Below are 21,839 nucleotides of genomic sequence, written 5' to 3' on the forward strand. Positions count from 1 at the left end.
ATTACGTTAGCACTATAAACCAAAGAAAACAATGACAAAAACTAAAAGACATCCACAGGAAACTTCACTAAAATTGTCAATGTCTTTCCCAAATCCTAAAGAAAAATGTTATTAAAATTGCTTCACAACTTTACAGTTAATTATGTTACAATTAATGCTAACATTATACTATTGCCTAGTGTTAGCATGAACAAAACAAGCAAAACAATGAGAAAAACTAATAGAAATCCACATGAAACTTCACCAGAAATGTCACTATATTTTCCAAATACTAAAAACAAATCTTACATTTCAAGTAATTATGTTAAGCAATTAAGCAATAATAAAAGTATATAAAACTTTTCAAGTAAATATATCAACAAATGGTAACATTAGGCTATCGCTAGAATTAGCATTAACAAAACAATGAGAAAAACTTACACAATATTTTCCTAATCCTCAAGAGTATCTTATTTAAAGGTGAGGTAAGGTAAGGTAAGGTAAAACTTTATTGATCCCTCAGGAGGTCTCCTTCGGGAAATAGTTTTTTTACCAATAGCCAGCAATTTTACCAATAGCCAGCAATTTTTCATAAACAATAAAAAATAATACATAAAAAATAAAATAAGAAGAAGAACATAAAGAGGAAGAACAAGATTTAGTCTAGTTTAAAACTTTTCAAGTAAATATATCAACAAATGCCAACATTATGCTATCGCTAACGTTATCATTTACAAAGCAATGAGAAAAACTTATATATAAATCCACATGAAACTTGATGAAAAATTCACAATTTTTACCCTTATCCTAAAGATAATCTTATTTATCTTAGTTTAAAACTTTTCAAGTAAATATATCAACAAATGCTAACATTATGCTATGGCTAGAATTAGGATTAAGAAAACAAGCAAAACAATGACAAAAACAAAAAGTTATCCACGTGAAACTTCACTAGAAGTGTCATTTTCCCCAAAACCTTAAAAAAAAAAACTTATTTAAATTGCGTTACAACTTTTCAAGTAACTATGCTAACGAATGCTAACATTATGCTAACACCTAGCAGAGATAAAGATAATAAGTAACTTTTTAAAGACAAAAATAGCTAAAATTCAAATCTACCAAAAAGAAAATCTACTAATCTATTCTTCTTCAGTTTGCGTCTGGGGCTGAATGAAGTGACGGGGGGGAAAAAAAAAAGAAAAAAGAAATTCCTTGAATGTTGCGACACAATGTGCAATCAAGATCTGCGAGGCTAGACATTTGACAGCTTAATGAGTTCAGACAGCAATCACGGCGCCCAGAAAAAAAGAGCACAAAAACCAAAGCTATAGACACGTTTGTCCATTTAACTCACAGCAAAGACCTTTACGCTCGTATCAACACGGCTTGGAGGTGGATGTAAATAGGACCTGTTGAGATGTAGCTGTTTTGTTCTGCGCCCGGAGGGGGGGGGGGGTCGAGGAAGGGGGGGCGGGGGTGATATTTGCCCCCTTTAATGAAATATGTCATTAGGAGGAATTCATGCGGCACAAAAGGGGCGACAGTCAAAAATTGCCCCACTGCTGTTCGGTAATTATATAGTTTGCCCTGGCAGCGCCGGCAGGCAGGTGGCTGGTCCATCATGCAAATGGCTCGGCTGTGCCGACGTAATTAGCCGCCGCGAGCCGCTTCAATTAACAATTAACTAACATGCAATTCTGACTCACGGCGCCGGCGCTCTCGCTATTTTTAAGGCCAATTGTCGCCCGCCTCAATCGCTCTGTAGGGTCCGCGAGTCGGTCAAGTTGGACGGTATAGGAGTCTAGGAGCTCCTGGTGAAAAGAGGGGGTGTCAGGGTGTTGATGGTGGGGTAAAAAAAAAAAGGGCAGCGAGCGAGCGAGAGTGAATCGGACACTGGGACCACATGCCGAGTCTCAGAGGTTCTGCTTTTCTAACCCCATCCACTGATCCCCTTCGCAGCCGGCGTCCTAAACACCGCCTCGGCCAATGGCGGGCCCACCCACCCTCTCATTATTCCCCCGGCTGCCCTCTGACATGACATGGGAACAAAGTAGACATTAGGCGACATTAAACCGGGGCCGGGAGTAATCAGGAACCCGTTATCTCTTAATGAAGGAAAACACATGCGGAGCGATACACATGGACCGGTAATCAATAGAGACGCCGGACAAAGGGAGGGGAGCGGCGCTGCCAAAAAAAAAAAAGGGAAATGCGAATCAATTAGAACGCTTGTTTGCTTTGAAACCGTTCAGTCTATTTCCATAAATTACATGTTCATTACGAGTAATTTGTCTCGGCCCCCCAGTCTGACCCCGAGCTCGTTTTCTTACAATAAGAATAAAGATGGATAAATTGCTTGTTTATGCACCTTTACTTATCCGTAGACTTCCCGTTCAAGACCCGCAGGAGGACGACAAAAGATCTGATGTTGACGCACAATACAAATGCTACACAAGGTACACTTGTAATACACATGCTACACTTCTACTACATGCAGTTCTAGTAGAAGTATTTGTGATAGAAGGAGAGGAAGAAGTCATAGTTCATTTTTAGTTGAATGACAAGTAGGGAATAGGTCAGTAAAAAATACTTTATTGTGGTATTGGAAGTAGGATAAGCAGTAGCAGGAGTAGTATTGTGTACTGGACTTAGTACTATATAAGTTGTTTGTGGCAAACAACATTAGGATTGCTATATTCAGACTTTTAGTCCGAACTATCTGAACCAAGACTGAGTCATGACTAAATCAGAATCAAGATAAATCCAGGAATGGCTGAGATTAAGACAAAGGCAGGATTAAGACAAACCAAGACATGGTCAAGAACAAGACAAATCAACACCAAGACAAAGACAGAGACAGACCAAACCATGACCTAAGCAGTCAAGTCAAGACTAAAGAGAGTAAAAGTTGAGACAAAGACTAGTCAACATCGAGACAAAGAAAAGACAGAGACAGACCAAGGTATGAACAACGCAGTTAAGGCAGTGACCAAGACAAGACAGAGATGAAGTCAAGATCAAGACAAATCAAGAAAAGACCAAAATATTCACCGAGACAAAGACAGACCGAGTCATGACCAAAACACAAAGACAATATTAAGACAGACCAAAAAAGTCAAGAAGAGACATGGAGAGCGAGACAAGATCAAAGCAAACCCAAGACAAGACCAAGACTAGTCGACAAAACCAAGAAAAGACAGAGACGGACCGAGTCAAGACCCAGACAAGACAGAGAAAAAAAAGTCCAGGACTAGAAAAGACAGAGACGGACCAAGTCAAGGTGGATTAAGATGGATTCATGACAGAAGAGGTCAAGACATAGACCAATACAAGACTTGGACAAACCAAGGTAACACAGAGACAAGACCAAGTCAAAACCAGGTCACTACCAAGACTTGTGAACATTGAGACCAAGACAATATAGAGACAGACTAAGTCAAGATCAAGACAAACCCAAGACAAATCAAGAAAAGACCAAGACTAGTCACCGAGACTAGACAGAGACAGACGAAGACTTGTCAAGACCGAGGCAAACCTAGACAAACCAAGTCAAGACCAAGACCAGACAAAGACAAATCAATTCAAAACCAAGTGAAAAAAAAGTCTAGACTAAGACGTGTCAACAAACAGAAAAAGAAAAGACAAAGACAGACCAAGTCATGACCCAGTGAAGACCAAAGTTTAGTGGAGACGTCGAGAGACGGACCAAGATCAGTTAAACTGGGTTAAGATTAAGACCAGATGCACATAATATTTATAAAAACTATTGCAGTAGTAGTAGTACTAGTCATTATTCTGGTAGAAGTATTTTTAAGAAGTCACACTATAGTAGTATTCATTTGCCATCCAATAATTAAAAGCCGTATAAACTAAGATCCACTATGTTGAGTTCAGTAAGTTATAGATGTGTTTATTCATGGTTTTAACCAAACAAGTACATGTTACTTCTGAAGCGAGGGCACGTTAGCGTATCATGAGAGGGATCTGTTCGCTGTCCTGTCTCCTTTTTTTTCTTTTTTTTTTTTTTACACAATCAGCATTGCTTTTACCAAAGGTCCCCTTGTTGGTTGCTATAGCATTTTCAAGCACCATTCTGCTCCGTCCCCACCCCCACAACGAGCTCTCCGCACACTTATAATAAATTATCCTAAAGTGAAAGAAGAAGGGGAAAAAAAACCCAGCCTGACCAAAGCTGCACTCTAATGAATCATGCCTCATAAATATTTTCATTTTTCTAAAGCCTGACCCGTGAAGCTCTGTGTCCTCTAAACCTTCGCAAACTCGATTAACACTCTTTTTTCACTGGGCTGTTGACTGATGTTATGCAATCTTTTTATTTATTTATTTATTTTTCCCCGTCAAAAGACAGCAGACGATATCTGTAGGCGTCTCATGCGGAGCCTCCTCCTCATCCCGCCGGCTCGAGTGCAAACATATGCGTCTGCGACGAGAGCTTTGATTTGTGGATTAATTAAAAAGGCTCGTCTCGGGTGAGATGCCCACACGACGCTGCAAGTTCAGAGCTGAACAAGTGTGAATCTTTTTTATTTTTCGACCAGCCTCATCTTTGATAAATTGAATTGCAGATTGAAATGTTTTCGTTTCTTTTTTTTTGTTCCACTCTTGACTTTCACATATGAATTGGATTTGCTGCTTTCACCAAAATTTACAATGTTTGGGGGTCGCACTAGAAAATCTGACCTCAGGGCAACAAGAGGCAATTTAGATTTGATTTGATTTTTTAAAGAAAAAGTTTTTCAGTTGGTTTCAACTTTTCAGCCTTAATAATAACCAACTAAAGTCAGAAAAACAAATGTGTCTCAAGATAATAGAATCCCAGGAGGACCAAAATTAGCTAGAAAGTTAGAATGAATGTGTAAATAATTGTATAAATTCAAGGAACACCATATTTCCCACTCTAGGATCTCCGAAAATTAACTTTCCTCTATTAATGAATATATTTTATCGTACATATTTTTTAAATATATATATTTATTGCTCCATATACGTTTGTGGATGTTGTTGTTTTTGTCCAACAGTAATTCTTGTTTATTCATATTTATTAAATTCCAAAATATTCATATTTATTTACTGATCCCTTATATTTATTTATCAATTTAATACTGTATCCTTTTATTTATATGAATCGTATTATTTAAAATATAATGTCACCATTGATTCCCTTTCTATCTGTTTAACTAAAAACCAAGATTTTTTTTTTCCCCAGTTTATTTATGAATGTTATTTTGAATTTTCAATGTACATTTACTTTGTTTATGTCGCCTTAATATCATTCTCAAAGTCGTACATGGAATTTCTAAATACATTTTGCATTTTTTAAAAAATCGTTTTCTCCGAAAAAATCTGGTAGCAAAATTGATGTTTTGCTAATGCTAACCATTTAGCATTCTTAAACCACATTAAAAACCAAAATACATTTATTTTTCCAGTATATTTATAAATTTAATATGTCATTTGAAATGTACATTCACTTGGGAACGACCGGTCTTATGTCGCATTAAGTCGCAAATAAAAGGTTTTAGATTATGTTACATTTTCAACAGTTTTTAAATAGTTTGCTCCAAAAATCTGAAACCATATAAAGAATGTTTTGCTCATCAGAATCAGAAAAACCTTTATTGCCAATGTTGTAAACACAACACTAGAATTTGTCATGGTGTCGTTACAAAATATAAAAATGAAACAATACACAATAAATTAAAATAAAAATAAAATGGCATATAAATACATAATTAATAATGAATTAAAAATACATTTGATTAAACAATATTCATGATTGTAATGCTAAACGTTTAGCATATGTTTAGCATTCTTAAACGACACGTTAGCTAACAAACGCTAATACTTTAATAGTTTCAGTTTAGAAGGATCACGTGTAAAGAGTTAAATAAAGTGTTTATCCCTGTTTATCGATTGAATATCTGCTGGACTTTGAAGCCGACAATCACCGGAGCAGCAAAAACACTTGTTTCAAACCTGAATCTACGTAAACATCGTTCACTCCGGGCGCTAACAGGACGTAGCCCGCTGCTTTTTTTGGCAGGAAATCAATACGAGGGGGGTTCGCGGGGGTTCGCGGGGGCGGAGTCTGTCCTAATCATCTGTACATTTACCATCACAATCAACAATCAAAGCCACAACCTGAATCTTTATTTGTAGCCACGGAACGAACAATTTCCCCCACTGTGAAAGGCTTGCTAAATTAGAACCCTTGGTTCCTGTTAGCGGCTCTTAATGGCTCTGATTTGTGAACTGCTAAACGAGGTTATGTAAATTGATCCTGAATGTGGGCTCGGGGCCCCCAGGTGACAGGTGCAGGGGAGCGAAGGTGGGGAAGGAAGATGTATTCTTTTGAGGAGACGCTCACCTTTAGGTGTCTGAACATCCTCCGTCTTGATAATATGACCCACGTTTGAATTAACGCGGCGTTTAAATAAAGTTATTTCAAACAAGTGAAGTTTAAATACATTTATATATTTAAAGGGAAGATAATAGTGTCTGATTAAACCCGAAATATAATTTTTTTAAATGCAAAATTGAATTCCTTGTTTAGACCTTTGTTTTCTTCTTCAAAAGAAAATATATTCTGTACTTCTATACAATACTTTATTATTTCTTTAAGTGACGTCTTAAGACAGCAGAAGACGGAACCTTGCAGGAGCCGAGATCTCAAGCAGGCACGTCCCTGTAACACATGATAGCGTAACCTGTTGAATTAGTTTAGTACCTGCTAGCTTAGCTAGTGGATAGCTGGGTTAGTAAGTAAAGTAAATAAAACATTTCTACCCGTAACATATAACGGATAGTGAAATTGAAGATTTTTATTTTAACTATAATGTAAAGTTAAATTAAAAGAAAAAAACACATATTACATTTATTTTCTTCACTATAATGTAAAGTATACACAGTCAATTACAAAAAGAAGCTAACCTTGGTAGCGTATGTAGTCAATGGCAGTGCTAGTTGTGTTAATATTAAAAAAAGAAACTTTATAACGTATAAGATTCATCACTCTCGGACAACAAAAAACAACAAACCAATGGAATCTTTTACTCCTGCAATGCATGCTGGGTAAAACAAGTAGTACTTTTCAGTTTATTGTTGATTTGAAATATAGTTTTTTCCCCATTTAGTGCTAGTACATTTCTTTTCATTAGACTACAATGTAAAGTATATACATTCAATTTAAAAAAAAGCTAAACTTGGTAGCCTATGTAGTCAATGGCAGTTGTGTTGAGCTAAAATTTTCCACCCCATAACACATATCGGCTAATCAAATTGTTGATTTATTTTTCACTAAACTACAATGTAAAGTATATACATTCAATTAAAATGTGCTGGGATTACAATTTTCCATCCCGTAACATATAATGGATGGTTAAATTGTAAACTTTCTTAATCATTATAATATTGATATTAAAATTGAGTTTAACAGAATGCTATACTTGCTAGCTTTGCGAGCCAAAGAACTAGCCGAAATCAGCCTGAAGGGAAATGTTCTACCCCGTATCATTTAAAGACGGTATTTGATGCAGTCATTCTGAGGTGACATTTAGCACCCCGTAACACAAGATGGATAGAAAACTGTTTATTTGCTTTATTTATCAGCCGTGGTAATGTAAAGTTAGAATAGTACATTTTAAACGGAATGCTATACTTGCTAGCTTAGCGCTAACCAATATGCAGTCATTCTGAAGAGACATTTTGCACCCCGTAACATTTTCAATCTATTTTGAAGGTTACAATAGAATTTCTGTAAAAAAAAACAAAGAATTTAATGTATAATATCAACAAAAATGACTGTTGTTTGATTCCAAAAAATATTTTTTCCCTGTCAACTAACTAAAAAGTAAACTTGTCTGTTACAAGGTCATCTTCTCTACGAAAAGGGAATTTGTGCTCAAGATAGTTTTTTGTTAAACGAGTCAAATACAAAAAATGAATCGAAATAGTTATTTCAGAGAAACTTAAGGGACTCGCTCTTTGTTTATCATTTTTGGAACAGCGGCGACGGTGTCGTAGTAAAACAATTAGCTAAAAGATGCTAAAAGGTTCTGCATAAACAGAACCAGAGCATCAGTTCACCAGGGTTTCAGTCGACGTTTGTATCCTTAACATTTTTTGTTGCGGCTGAACTCGTTTTAAGATGGACTCTAGAGGAATCTTTGGTATCGATCATGAATTTTTACAAGCTATTGAACTGGAGCGACGATGATTTCTCTCGACCAGAACCGGTGAAAGCCGGTTAATAAGGAGACGAGGATGCTTCAAACTCCAGAGAGTGGTTTAAAGCAATATCTCGTCTGCCCCGTCACAATATACTTATTTAAACCTATTATTTTACATTATGCTTCAATATACATTTGTAATCCTTTTAAACCTTTTTTGACAAGTTACAACAAGTCATTGTGTTGTCAGGTACCTGCCTCCTCCCCTCCTCCCCTCCTCCTCCCACCTGTCAATCAAGCCGTCAGCTGCAGCTGACAGAGTGTTACGTTGAATAAGTCAAATAAATTGGGATTTGTCGAGGAGGATTTAGAGAAATCGTTTTCCCCATTGTGTCACTAACTGTGTTTAAACCGAGTGAACGATCTGTTTGTACTTGTTTTTTTTTCAATTAAAATTCTACACTAATTTAAGTTAAAATATATCATAGTTTAATTTTGGCGTTCACTTAAAAAGGTCTTGACAGGTAATATTTTGGTACTTAAATAGACTTTTGATACAACTTAACTGTTTGGATTAAAGTATCACATAATAAAAAAAAGTGATTTTTAAAAAATGGGGAAAAAAATATATTTCAAATCAACAATAAACTGAAAAGTACTACTTGTTTTACCCAGCATGCATTGCAGGAGTAAAAGATTCCATTGGTTTGTTGTTTTTATTGTCCGAGAGTGATGAATCTTATACGAGGTAATATTTAAACTATCTTTTACTAACTTTTTTTTAATATTAAATGGCCTTTTTGATGTTTTTTAAGACATTATATTAGTTAAATCTACCAGTTTACCTAAAGAAACGTACATAAAATCGAGATATATGTAAGTAAGTAAGTAAGTAATTTTTATTTGTATAGCGCTTTTCCAGACCAGGGTCACAAAGCGCTTAAACAATCAAAACAATACTCAATAAAGTATATACTTTAAAGGTCAAGATAAAACTCATAACACAACAGGAGTTCCAGAAACTCAAGGAAAAGCCTGAACAAATAAAAACGTCTTAAGATGTTTCTTAAAGGAGTCAGTAGACTCCATATGTGTTAACATTTCGCTCATAAACAAATATTTTTTTTAAAAGTGTGTTTTAGATTTGTATTCAGTCTTTTCCCACATGATCTTGTATCCAAAACACTGGATCTTCACCTCCACACGCTTGAATATGGAGCACATTCCTGGCAGCTGCAGAGATAATCACGACGTCTAACTAACTTCTCTAGTCAACAGATCCATTTAATTGTCGAGTATAAAAAGCCGACAAAACCTTCCCACCACAATCAAGTTTCCACTTGAAGACAAAGCTGCTGCTTCTCCTCACCCTCCCCTCTGGCCTCTGCTCCGTCTCGTCGTCTGTCAGCGTCATCTGCTGCCACACAGGCTGCAGGAAAGTGGACCTTTTCACTTTCCTGCAGGTGGCTGATGCGGCCGAGGCTAAAGACGCCGCAACAATCCCTCTTCACCAGCCTCGTTTTTTTTTTTTTTTGCTCCGGCAGACCCTCGTCCGGCTAATCCAGGCTGGAGGAGGATTTACTGTTTGTGCTGCCACAGAATCATTGTCCCTTTTTCGCTCGCGTCCTCGGGTTCCATTAAATATCTCGGCAGACGATTTCTTTTGTTCGCGTCTCGTTTGTGACGTTTAACTTTTCTTTTCATTTTCACCTGCTTTTTTTGGATTTCTGTTAACTCACTTTAAAAACATTCTAAACAGCAGTGATTTAGAACATTTTAGTGATGAATGATCAACAAATAAATATATATATTTTTAATGAATTATTTTACGAAATCAATCATATTGAGTAAACATTCGAAAAAAATAAAATAAAATAACAATAGAATAAAAACCGACCAAACCGGTTCATATTTAAACTAGAAAAGCACTGAGAAAGAGTGTACCTCTGCCAAAGACCTCATTTGTCTTCATTTAAAGTAATAATAAAAGTATCAATAGTGGTAAGTAAGTGGTAGTAATTCAGTATATATATTTTTTCTTCAAATAATCAAATGAATTTATTAACATGAAATACATAAAAGTATTGTTAAAAAAAAAAGGTTTTATGTATAAATTATACATGAATAAAAAGCCATACTGCAGTAGTGCTGGTTCATATTTAAACTAGAAAATCACTGAGAAAGAGCATACCTCTGCCAAAGATCTAATTTGTCTTCATTTAAAAAAAACATGTAAACAACAACATTAAAAAAGAACTTCTTAACCACTAGTTGACAAGTAGCAATAGTGGTAAGTAAGCGGTAGTAATTCAGTATATATATTTTTTTATTCAAATAATCTAATGAAAAATAATCAATTTATTTACATGAAATACATAACATTTTTGTTTAGAAAAAGAGTTTTATGTATAAATAATACATGAATAAAAAGCCATACTACACTAGTGCTGGTTCATATACAAACTAGAAAAGCACTGAGACGGAGCGTACCTCTGCCAAAGACCATATTTGTCTTCATTTAAAAAAAACATGTAAACAACAACATTAATAAAAAACTTCTTAACCACTAGGCGACAAGTAGCAATAGTGGTAAGTAAGTGGTAGTAATTCAGAAGAAAAGCACTGAGACGGAGCATACCTCTGCCAAAGACCTCATTTGTCTTCATTTAAAAAAAAAAACACACACAAAAAAAACATGTAAACAACCACATTGATAAATTACTTCCACTTCTTAACCACTAGGCGACAAGTAGCTTGGTAGTAATTCAGTATATACGTGATTTTGTGAATAATATGTTTATATTTATCCATTTTAAAGTGTCTTAACTACAGGTTAACGTGTGGTTCGTCGAGGGTCAGTCGGGGACACCTGCATGGATGTGCGTGAGTGGAAAAGATTCGACACAACAGTGCTACACAATCACGTGTGAGTCAGAGTGTGTGCTACTCACATCCATACGCCGTCGGGATGAATGAAGTGAGCAGTTGTAATTTCTTCAACTTGTTGCTCTGTGGGAACGTTCGGCAAAGGCTCAGCATGTCAAGTGTTACAGTTCAGTTCCTTCCTCCTGAAGAAAGGAGCAGGAAAAAAAAGAAATATAGAGATGAATTTAACAACAAAAAAAAAAGACTTCCCCCCTTCCTAAAATGATTAACCCTTCTGGAGTGCATTATTGAGTTCTGAGTGCTTTCTCTGCTCCGGCAATTGTTCTTTTTTTTTTCAGTTGTTGCCTTCATCAGTCTCTCTGCTCATTATATGAAGAGAAGAGAAAATGTCTGAATAGAGGAGCCACATTTTCCCACAGTCACTCAACATAGAGAAATACGCCATTGTGGCCCCGGGTTCCCATCGTACCGCAGGCGTCCCCGGTTTTGAGGGACAGAGTTGTGGTCGCCGAGTGACCATTATGTTGCCCTGAAAAAGTGACTGACTGGGGATCAGATGTCAGATTTGCTGCTACATTGTGTACATGTTCTCTTTTTAATTGGGGGGTGAAGCAGATAAACTGTTGACAAGTTCGACTCCACGGAGGCGTGTTTCTCATGACTTGAACGTGAAGGGAATCTATAGAAGTATATAAAGTTTATCCGTCTATCTGTCTATCTATCATATTGAGTAAACATTTGAAAAGTAGATAATAAAATAACAATAGTATAAAAATGGACCAAAACCAGTTTATATTAAAACTAGAAAAGCACTGAGACAGAGCATACCTCTGCCAAAGACCTCATTTGTCTTCATTTAAAAAAAAAAAAAAACACACACAAAAATACATGTTAAATACCACACTTCCACTTCTTAACCACTAGGCGACAAGTAGCTTGGTAGTATTTCAGTATGTATTTAGAATAACGCATTTATTTACACGAAATATATAAAACTATTGTTTTTAAAAATGTTTTATGTATAAAGAATACATGAATGAAAAGCTATCTATCTATCTATCTATCTATCTATCTATCTATCTATCTATCTCAGTGACATCAGAATAATGAATGAATTTAACATTTTAAATGTTAAAAGACTACACGTTTAAAAATTATTGAGTTTAACAAATTTATTTTTGAATTTTTAGAATTAGAATATCGAATTTTTTTTTGATAAATTATAAATTAAAGGAAATCAAACTTCAAAAACTCAAATTTTCGAATACAAATATTCAATAAAAAACAAAACAATTCAAACCTTTAATTTTTTGTTGTAAAAAAACTCATGTTCGACAAAACTCTAATTCACTAAAGATTATAAAATATAATCCTCTTTAAAAAGAAATATGCCTTAGTGTGGCTGGAAATAGAGAACATTTCTACTTTAATATTTACCTTTTAAATGACGTAAACATCTATTAATTTAGATGTTTCCAGGTATTTTAATGTCAGTCGTTTATAACAGAGTATTGTGCCTCATTTAATATGGCAGATCATATTTACAGTCCGTGTTGAATATGAAGAAATTGGGCATGAATATAATAAAAAAAACAAATAAACAATAGTCGGATTAAAAGGCAAACAAGAATTTGAGTGACTAAGGAGGATGATCAGATTAAATTGCAGGATTTATATCGGGAGTATAATAATAATAATGTGTATAGTTTTTCTTTTTAAGCGATATATATTACAATGTAAATTTGTTTTCAAAAAGTGTTCGAGTACTTGTTTTATACAATACGTGGCATTATATTACATTTAAATGTATTCATCATATTTGATAAAAAATAACGGGTTTAAAATATAGAATCTCTGTTGTGCGTGCGCGCTCCAGTGAGCTGCGTGCATGCGGACGCTGGACCCCGCAGCCAATCACCGACCAGCTTCGCTCACACAGCAATGGCGGAGACGTGGACGCGGAGAGCGAGTGAAGCTCTGGCTGTGGACTCGGACAACATGAGCCGTTATTCGGACTGTGTGTCGTTTCTACTGAAGCAAGTGGGAGACTTTGGTCAAGAGGTTTGTTCTTAAGTATTAGTTTCGCTCGACGCAAAAAAAGCACGTGTTTTGATAGTTAATCTAACAGAACATGCTATTGTTTGTAGCATCACAGCGACTAGCATAACAATAACAACAACATGTCGAATCCCTGTTTATATCTTCATATCTTTCACCAACATCAACATTTAAACAAGGTTTGGAAGTTAATGTCAATATTATTTCACTACAAGATTATAATACACGCATAACACCTGCTCACCAATTTATGAAGCGAAAAGTCAACAGCTTCTTTTATTAATTCATTTTCTGATTATATTAGTAGGAATATTGTAGGAATATACAACAACTTGACGTTTATATATTGCTAAAAAATCATTGTTGGCATAGCTGCTTAACTAAATCAAAGCTAGTACACTTGAGTATGTCACATTTTTCTACTTGTATACTTGTAAAGAAAACAAATGTTGCTGCAGGTGAATGAAAAACATGGAAAAAAGACTGTTTTCTGATGTTTCCTGAAGCTCAAACTAGGTGACGCCGCTCTCCGAGTGGAGGTCGACATGGACGCGCTGAGACTCCAGCCCTCGTCGGCGGCTCACGTCTACACTTGTCTCCAGAAACACGTCGCCAACTTGCAGGTAAAAGTGGCTTCGAACTCAGTTATTTGATGGTGAACAATACTGTGTGTATTTAAAGGGACAGTTCATCCGAAAAAATCATAAGGGTTGAGAATATTTCCAGAGTAATCTTTCTCTCTATGGAGTTATAGATGAAAAAAACATGTTCATTTTAATCCAGCAAACCATGCTCAGTGTTTATCAACAAGAAAGAAACTTAAAAACATCCATATACCTCCATACTGTCTGTATGTTCCTCTATGTCACACTAGTCCTAGTGGCTCATTTTACTCCAAATTATAACTGATATTATTACATTTTGAACGCTACTAAAATGTCGTTTTTCTCCACAAGGTTGTTTCTGAAAACCTCAAATCGCTGATGGAAGCTCAGAGTCGGGAACGGACCTCGAAAGAAGAAGAAGATGCGTCGCACAAAGTCCCCTCGTCCTCTTCGCTCCCCGATCAGACCCGGTGCGAACGGGGAGCTCCCCGGGGCCGGGCGGCGTCCGAGGACGATGATGTCATGGTGCAGATCAAAGCCGGGAAGTCGGAGGTCGGTTCTCCGTCGGCGGCTCGGGCGCTGACATTTTCTAGAGCCCCCTCTTACCCCCCTCCCCGAACAAGCAAATGAATAATCATAAGTAATTGCTGCCGAGGATGTGCACATGATGTGTGGCAGCGAGAGACGCTCGATGCGGACCTGATAAGCCGGGCTGGGCAGAGAATAAGGGGGCCCTTTAGTGCCGTGGTCGGGGAGAATAGACCACATTGCTGGAGGGCTTTGAGAGAGGGCCAGGTCCTTGATGGATTATGAAGTGGATGCTCATTACTCTGAGATTGCATGTGGATGAAGGGCAAGAGGCTTCATTCTGTTGTGCATTTATTTTGGTAGTCGAGTAAACAGTGTTCGTATTCCACCATGTGATGATTGCATGCAGGCCCGGTTCTGCGATACCTGGAGCGACTCGAACATGGTGTAATTGTCACGCCCTCGCTAACCGTCGCCGCGTTGACTTCTCCGGTGTATCTTCTGACCGCAGATCGAGAGGAGAATATCTGCATTTATGGAGCGCAAGCAGATGGAGATCAATGAAAACAACGTGCGCGAGTTCTGCAACGTGATCGACTGCAATCAGGGTGAGGACGGGTGACGGCGGGGGGAGAAAGAGTGTGTGTGGGAGGAGAGGGGGGGGTGAACACAGATTGCCAATGTTTAGGAGAGAGCTGATTTCCACTGGCGAGAGGTCAGGCTGAACTGCTGCAGGAGTGGCGCTGAAGTAGCTAACACACTCTGGGACCAAACACCAGCAGCTTAGTCCGGAGAGACTCAAGACGAGGCTCTTTATTCTTCAATTTTTTAGCTTCAATGTTGTGCTGACATGAATCGTGTAATAATATTTCATCTTATTTCATCGTCTTCTGTGCAGAGAACAGCTGCGCCAGGACGGACGCCGTGTTCACGCCGTACCCGGGTTTTAAAAGTCACGTGAAAGGTAAGAAGTAGAAATATCAGCAAACGTCCTCAAATCCACGTATAGATGTCGTATCGTTGTACCGGCCGTTTATTTTTAGAAGCACCAAGAGAGAGTTTCTAAAGATACGTGACGATGAATCTGCAGTGATGAGTTCACAGAGAGGGGGCGAGACAAAGGGAGACCTGAGATTATTTTTGTTGCAAAATAGTAGTTGGAAAGATTGAGATAAGAACTATACATTCTACAGAGTTTATACTCACAACTGATGGTAAATACTTTCAAATGTCATGTTTTTTGAGAGTTTAAAAATATTTATCCCATTCCTCTGAAAAATCCATTCAGTAACGGTGACATGAACATCTCCTGTGATGCTTTGCCGCCCAGCCAACCACAGACACATGTAAGAGTGTGTATTATCAAGAATCAGTTGATACGATACAGAGACAATGATGAATCTGCAGTGATGAGTTCACAGAGAGGGATGAGACAAAGGAAGAACTGAGAGTTTTTTTAAAGGTCATATAAAAAAAAAAAGAGTATTTATATTCTATTTTTTGTAGTTATGTAAGTTATGTACGAGGACCTGCTAAGTCACACCGGCAACGAAAGCAAAAACCCCTGGATATTGAAAAACTGAAAGATAAAAAGCCAAGTTGTCAACTAACTCGCTTAACTTATGTAGACGTCAAATTACTTGCTCATCAAATAACTCAATAACAGAATGACTTCTCAACTAACTCACTTACAAAACGACTCATTAACACACTCACCAACTGGGTAACTCGCTAACTAACTTACTTGACTTGTACAATAAAAGATTCTGAAAAAAAAAAAATTTCTTTTCAAGAGAAAAAAAAAAGTTGTGTGTCTTTTTTACATTAAACATTATAAAAAACGAATTTCTTGGTAAACCTCAAAATGAACCTAGAACTTGATGATTGACAGACATATTTCCACTCATGACTTCACATGTTTCCACCTCAGTTTCCAGAGTGGTCAACACTTACGGACCACAAACCCGCGGAGGCGCCGTAGAACCCGGCGAGCAGCAGAAGTCGTCGAACAGAAGCTGCGGTAACGGCGCCATAGAAGAGCGACTGCAGAATATCGAGACTCACCTCAAACTACCAGCAGGTAAGAAACGAACGATCAGTTTTCGTTGGTAACTGTTTTGTTTTTTTTATCCGGCTGAGGTTTTTATGATTTTCATACATAACTAGTCTGTATAAAATTTAACATATAAAATGACCTGTTATGTTGTACGAAAATGAGCGGAAACAGACTTTTATTAATAAACCGACTTAAAAAAAACCAAATTATTTGAGAGATTTTTTCAAGTTGCATGACTGTTGAACTGAGGAACATTTCATAAATAAAAACGAGATTAAACCTAGTTTTACAAATTATAAATGCTCCAAAAAATTTTTTTTAAATATAAATTAACTAATAAAACAAGTTAGGAACAGTGTCGGGTTTTATTTTACCATAAACACAGTATTATATATCTATTATATCTATTATAAATAATAGAAAAATGAGATTGTCGATGTTAATTTCTTTCTGTTCTTTTTTTTGTTTTTTTCAATCTTGGGGTTTTTAAAACAACAAGTCTTAACAACAATAATCAATTTATATTAATTATCTCCGTATTTCAAATTAATTTCAGTTTAACTCTTATTGTTGACATCCATAATCTCTGTCCCTCATCAAATATATATATTTATATATATTATCAAATGAACATAACTCTACTTTGATTTTGAGACAACCATCTAAGTTTATATATATATATATATTTGATTCCACAGCAGGTCCAGTTCCTCAGAACGTGTACCAGAGACTGAAGAGACTTGAAGATCGGATCCTGGAGCTGGAGGGACTCTCACCGGAGTACTTTCAATCCACGGTGAGAGCAGAGGTGTCGGATATTTACATCGCGACACTTTCAAACTCAATTGTTTTGGGTTTTTGTAAGCGACTCACGTACACTTAGGAGAAGCCAAATGAACAAATCATACTGATGGTAAGGTTTTTAAATGTGGTAAAATAAGAGGTTCCAGCTCTGATGCAGCGATTGTCATCCCTGCGCGTATCATCGACAAGACTTGAACTGTAAAAACAATTAGTTAAATGTTTAAGATACAAGCGGATATATTTATATTTTAAAAGATTTAATTAAGTTTTATGACTCCTCAAACAACTAGAGAGGTTTGTATTGTCAAGAATCTAGCTTGTATTGTTGGTGCTTTGCCGCCCAGCCAACCAATCACAGGCGTCAATCACTTTAAACATGGAAAAATAGGATTTAAATACATTTCAGTATAGTGGTGTGTATTTTCAAGAATCATACTATACGTATCACGATTCGATACTGTAGTAACAAGTATATATGTGTAGTATTGTCGAGTACTTGACTCTGGTGTTGCAGAATTTACAGACCACATGACTCTCGTCCTCAGTTGTAACTGCTTTCATTTTTTTTCAAACCAAAATATGTCCAAACATCAGCTTTGAAAACTGCCAGAGTCAATGTATCCTCTCGTCCTCAGTTTTTCAAACCAAAATATGTCCAAACATCAGCTTTGAAAATGGCTAGAGTCAATGTATCCTCTCGTCCTCAGTCATTGCTGGGATCTCGCTGGATTTCATTGTAGCTTTAGCTGCAGAGGAGGTCATCAAGTCTGTCTATGACTGCTGCCATCTAGCGGCCGGAGGTTGAATTGCAACACAAAAATGAGAGAAAAAAAACAACCTCAGTGTATATTTGCATGTTAATTGTAAAATAGATTTAGAAAGAATTGATACAGTACTGTTGAATAATACAGTATTATTAAGGAAATATTGTCATATCAGTTTTTTTGGTATTTCTCACAACCCTACAAATACCTTGATTTGGAACATGATTTGTCTCGATCTGTCAGTATTATGCAACTCTTGTCAAGTTCCCTGGAAAAGATTATTTATCTGGAACGTTTTGTTTGTTACGAGGCGTCACACATGTTGAATCACATGTTGGCGTACCCCCTCCCACCCCCCCAACACACTTTTAATAAGAGGAGCAGACGGGAATGTATCGGACTTGATAGTCAAAGACTGGAGCGGCGTCACGAGACTCTAATTTCCCGGCGTGAAGGAGTTTGTCCAGCATGTGTTGAGTGAGTGTGCTTGAGATGCTGCATGTCTCTTCACACTGGTATTTCTCTGCACAGCATGCTGCTTCTGTGAGCGCCGCTCTCCATCTGCTTTTGACTCGCTGCATGTTTGTGTGAGCCGACCGAGAGATGTCGAGAGTCTCTGAATAAACTGGTGGCCTCTTTGTGTATTCCAAGTACCACTTTTTATTCCTCACAATTTTTTTTTTCCCCCTGACGTACTGTAGTTTGGATCTTCTGCGCCGTCCAGGCGGCGACATTTTTACTCCGCAGTCGTCGCTCGTTTAACGCAGAGGCTACGTTACCTAGTGACCGTCTTCCTAACTATTATTATACTATAATGTACAGAACTACCTCTTAAAAATAATCACATTATAAATTATTTATCATGAATTTTACGTTTTAAAAATATTTATCCCATCCCTCTGAACAACCCTTTCAGCAGCGGTGATATGAACACTTCCCATAATGCTTTGCAGCCCAGCCGACTACAGCTGTCAATAACTTTTGACACAGAACTTTAGATACAGTATAATATAAGTGTGTATTGTCACATCTGTAGATACAATTCGCATCACGATACAGGGTCAAAAATACGATGTTTATTGTAGTAACAGGTATATATGTGTAGTATGGATGAGTACTTGACTTTGGTGTTGCAGAATTTACAGACCACATGACTCTTGACGAAGTCGTAACTGCTTTCATTTGTTTTCAAACCAAAATATGTCCAAACATCAGCTTTAAAAGCTGCTGGACTCACTGTATCCCCTGGTCCTCAGTTGTAACTGCTTTCTTTTGTTTTACAAACCAAAATATGTCCAAAATGTCCGCTTTAAAAGCTGCTGGAGTCACTGTATCCTCTAGACCTCAGTCTTCACCGGGCTCGCCCAGGATTTCAATGTAGATTTAACTGCAGAGGACGTTTGCTGCCATCTAGAGGCCAGGAGCTAATTTAATGATATTCATGCAATTTGTTAATTTTTGTGTCACATGTTAATTGTAAAAAAAAATCTTTATTAAGATATTAAATAAATGATAGACCGAGGAAGGTGAACCGTGACGTGGCGATCTTCAATCTGATTAGTTGTTGCTCTTTTTGTTAACATTATGCTGCCAATGAAATCCAGATTCAAACGAAAACTTTGATTAGATGAACATTCTTGAATCAAATAAAACCATTTTACACTCCAATGAACTTTTCCTATTTAAATCCCTTCATCCTTGAGATCCTTTAAAAGCACATTATAAGTAAATGAATCGAGAACGTACCTCGTCTTTGCTTCTTAAAAGGAAATGGAAATATATAAATAAATCTGATGAAGGTCTTGTGTTTTTTCTCCGGCAGGGCCGCCTCCACAAACGACCAAAGACATCCCTGACACAGGTTAATACATTCATCGTCCTCCCGGGATATAAAAGATGTATATGTTGTTTCTGATGGAACGCTCGTGTTCATTATTCCTTCAGGACTGTAATCTGACGGAGCTGGATGAAAAGATCAGCGCGGTGAAAGCGGCGCTGCTGAAAAAGGTGAATGAATACAGGCCTGGATGCGAGAGCGAGTTTCATCTGTGACACGAAAAGACTTGATCGTCTGAACATCAACTCGCTCTGTATGTTATTCCACAGCGTTTATCAACATGTGATTCACTTGTATATGTTGTTTTTTTTAAATAAAATTGTTTCTTTAACTATCGAGTCCTTGATATGAACAATACTCTCAATTATGATCCGTTATTAATTTATCTATTTTAATCTCACCTCAGATTTTCTTCAATTCAAGCCTTCTTTTATTTTCATATTAATTAACCAAATGTTTGATTTTAAAGAGAAACATGATAAGAAGCTCTTCATTGTTTTTAACGTTAAGGAAAACACAAGAATTAATGATTCTACCGACCAATCGGTGTCGACTTCAGGATGTGACCGACCGCTGTTTTCAACCCGACAACTCGAGCACAAGACGACCAACTCACACATAAGAGTTAACGAAATGGAAACTTAAAAAAGGAAAGTTAGGAATTGAGCAACAGAGAGATGCGATTAATCGTGTAAACAGGTAAACATTTTTAACCTATAAAAGAACCTTATTTTTCTTAGTCTTTTCTTCTTCTACTTCAACACAATAGCAAAACAAGATGGCAGCGATGTCAGCGAAAGACTTCTATGGCTGCTCCTAGTTCAACAAGATATCCAACAATTACGGTGAAGCTTTAATTTTATTCAATTATATTATTATTTGCTTTTATTGTAGTAAATAATTAATTTAATGTCTAACATTAAATGTAACTATTATTACATACAAAAGAAAAAAAAAGTCAAGCTAGCTACAAACACTACAAAACATGGCACATAGTTCAAAAAAGCTGCTGTATCCTCTTGTCCTCAGTCATCACCAGGCTCGCCCAGGATTTCAATGTTCATCTAGTTCGTTTGCTGCCATCTAGAGGCCAGGAGCTAATTTAAAATATTCATGCTGTCTGTTCATTTTTGTGTTGCATGTAAATTGTAAAAAAAAAAATCTAATCATTAAAAAAAACACTTTATTGAAGTGTAAACCATTAATGAATATTGGAAATAAATACAATTTTAAGCCAAACAACATTAAAGAAGAATGATACAGTGTCGTATATAAAAATATCAACGTCTCGATTTTCTAACGTGACACATAGTTCGAAAAATTAGTGGAAACAATAAAAAAAACTTTTGATTTCCTTCCCCTTTTGAACTAAAAGTTTTAATATTTCTCAATATGTCAACACATATATTCATAAAGGTAAATAGTATATTTAAAAAGTAGATGTCAATACACAACATACTGTATATAGAATACATAGACTATATCAACAAAAACATTTATACTAAATATATATCTTTGAAAATCTTCATGTTATATGTATGTTTTATAAATGAAAACTAATGTAAACAAATGATTCTGTACACTGAGAGAAATATTGTGCAGGTTTTTATATTTTAAATATTTAATTAAACACTCCATTGATCCAATGATGGCTTTGAAACAAACTAAAACGTCCATGAATCGCTAGTTTCTACTTGAAATTCAAAGCGAATGAAACTTTTCCTTAATGTGAAGCAAAGACATGTTTCTTCCTTAAAAGTCCTTGGATGGAACGAGAGAAAAAATATGGTAAAGACTCGGCAAAAACTCCATGAAAACCGCGAGAATCACGGATAATAAACCTGTTGAAGTTCAAGTATTGGCGCCGCTCTGAGATAATTGATTAATCCTGCACATACTTCAACAAACGGAAGCTTCCTCCAGATGTAAACTTCTATAAATCTCACCTTCCTGTGTGTGTGCGGGTGTGTGTGTGTGTGTGTGTGTGTGTGTGTGTGTGTGTGTGTGTGTGTGTGTGTGTGCGGGTGTGTGTGTGTTGCATGTACAGCTGCGACGTGTGCGCGCCTGTTGTTGTGTATAATTGAGATGGATCTGAGTGAGCACCTGATTTATGTGCCCGACTGCTGTGTGACG

General features: G+C 36.6%; 1 protein-coding gene and 1 long non-coding RNA gene across 2 annotated transcripts in view; one reads left to right on the top strand and one right to left on the bottom strand.

Annotated features, from left to right (window-relative positions):
- Nucleotides 1-11,046: 11,046 nt before the first annotated feature.
- Nucleotides 11,047-21,839, bottom strand: part of LOC148060547 (uncharacterized) — a 52,609-nt gene continuing 41,816 nt past the window's right edge. The window contains exon 3 of the long non-coding RNA XR_015709319.1: nt 11,047-11,236. This is a non-coding gene — a long non-coding RNA (uncharacterized LOC148060547). The remainder of the gene's footprint in view (nt 11,237-21,839) is intronic.
- Nucleotides 12,996-20,042, top strand: mbip (MAP3K12 binding inhibitory protein 1). The gene is made up of 9 exons (XM_087780311.1): nt 12,996-13,115; nt 13,619-13,735; nt 14,069-14,269; nt 14,757-14,853; nt 15,144-15,209; nt 16,176-16,325; nt 17,000-17,097; nt 19,692-19,730; nt 19,814-20,042. The coding sequence occupies exons 1-9, from the start codon at nt 12,996-12,998 to the stop codon at nt 19,919-19,921; spliced, it is 996 nt and encodes a 331-aa protein (XP_087636437.1). The 3' UTR covers nt 19,922-20,042.

This window comes from Callionymus lyra, chromosome 18 (assembly GCF_982586985.1).
Source record: "Callionymus lyra chromosome 18, fCalLyr1.hap1.1, whole genome shotgun sequence".
NCBI lineage: Eukaryota > Metazoa > Chordata > Actinopteri > Syngnathiformes > Callionymidae > Callionymus > Callionymus lyra.

Coding starts and splice junctions, on each gene's coding strand:
- mbip (XM_087780311.1), top strand. CDS start 12,996: ATGGCGGAGACGTGGACGCGGAGAGCGAGTGAAGCTCTGGCTGTGGAC. Junction 15,210..16,175: donor TTTTAAAAGTCACGTGAAAG/GTAAGAAGTAGA, acceptor TTTCCACCTCAG/TTTCCAGAGTGGTCAACACT. Junction 19,731..19,813: donor CAAAGACATCCCTGACACAG/GTTAATACATTC, acceptor TTATTCCTTCAG/GACTGTAATCTGACGGAGCT.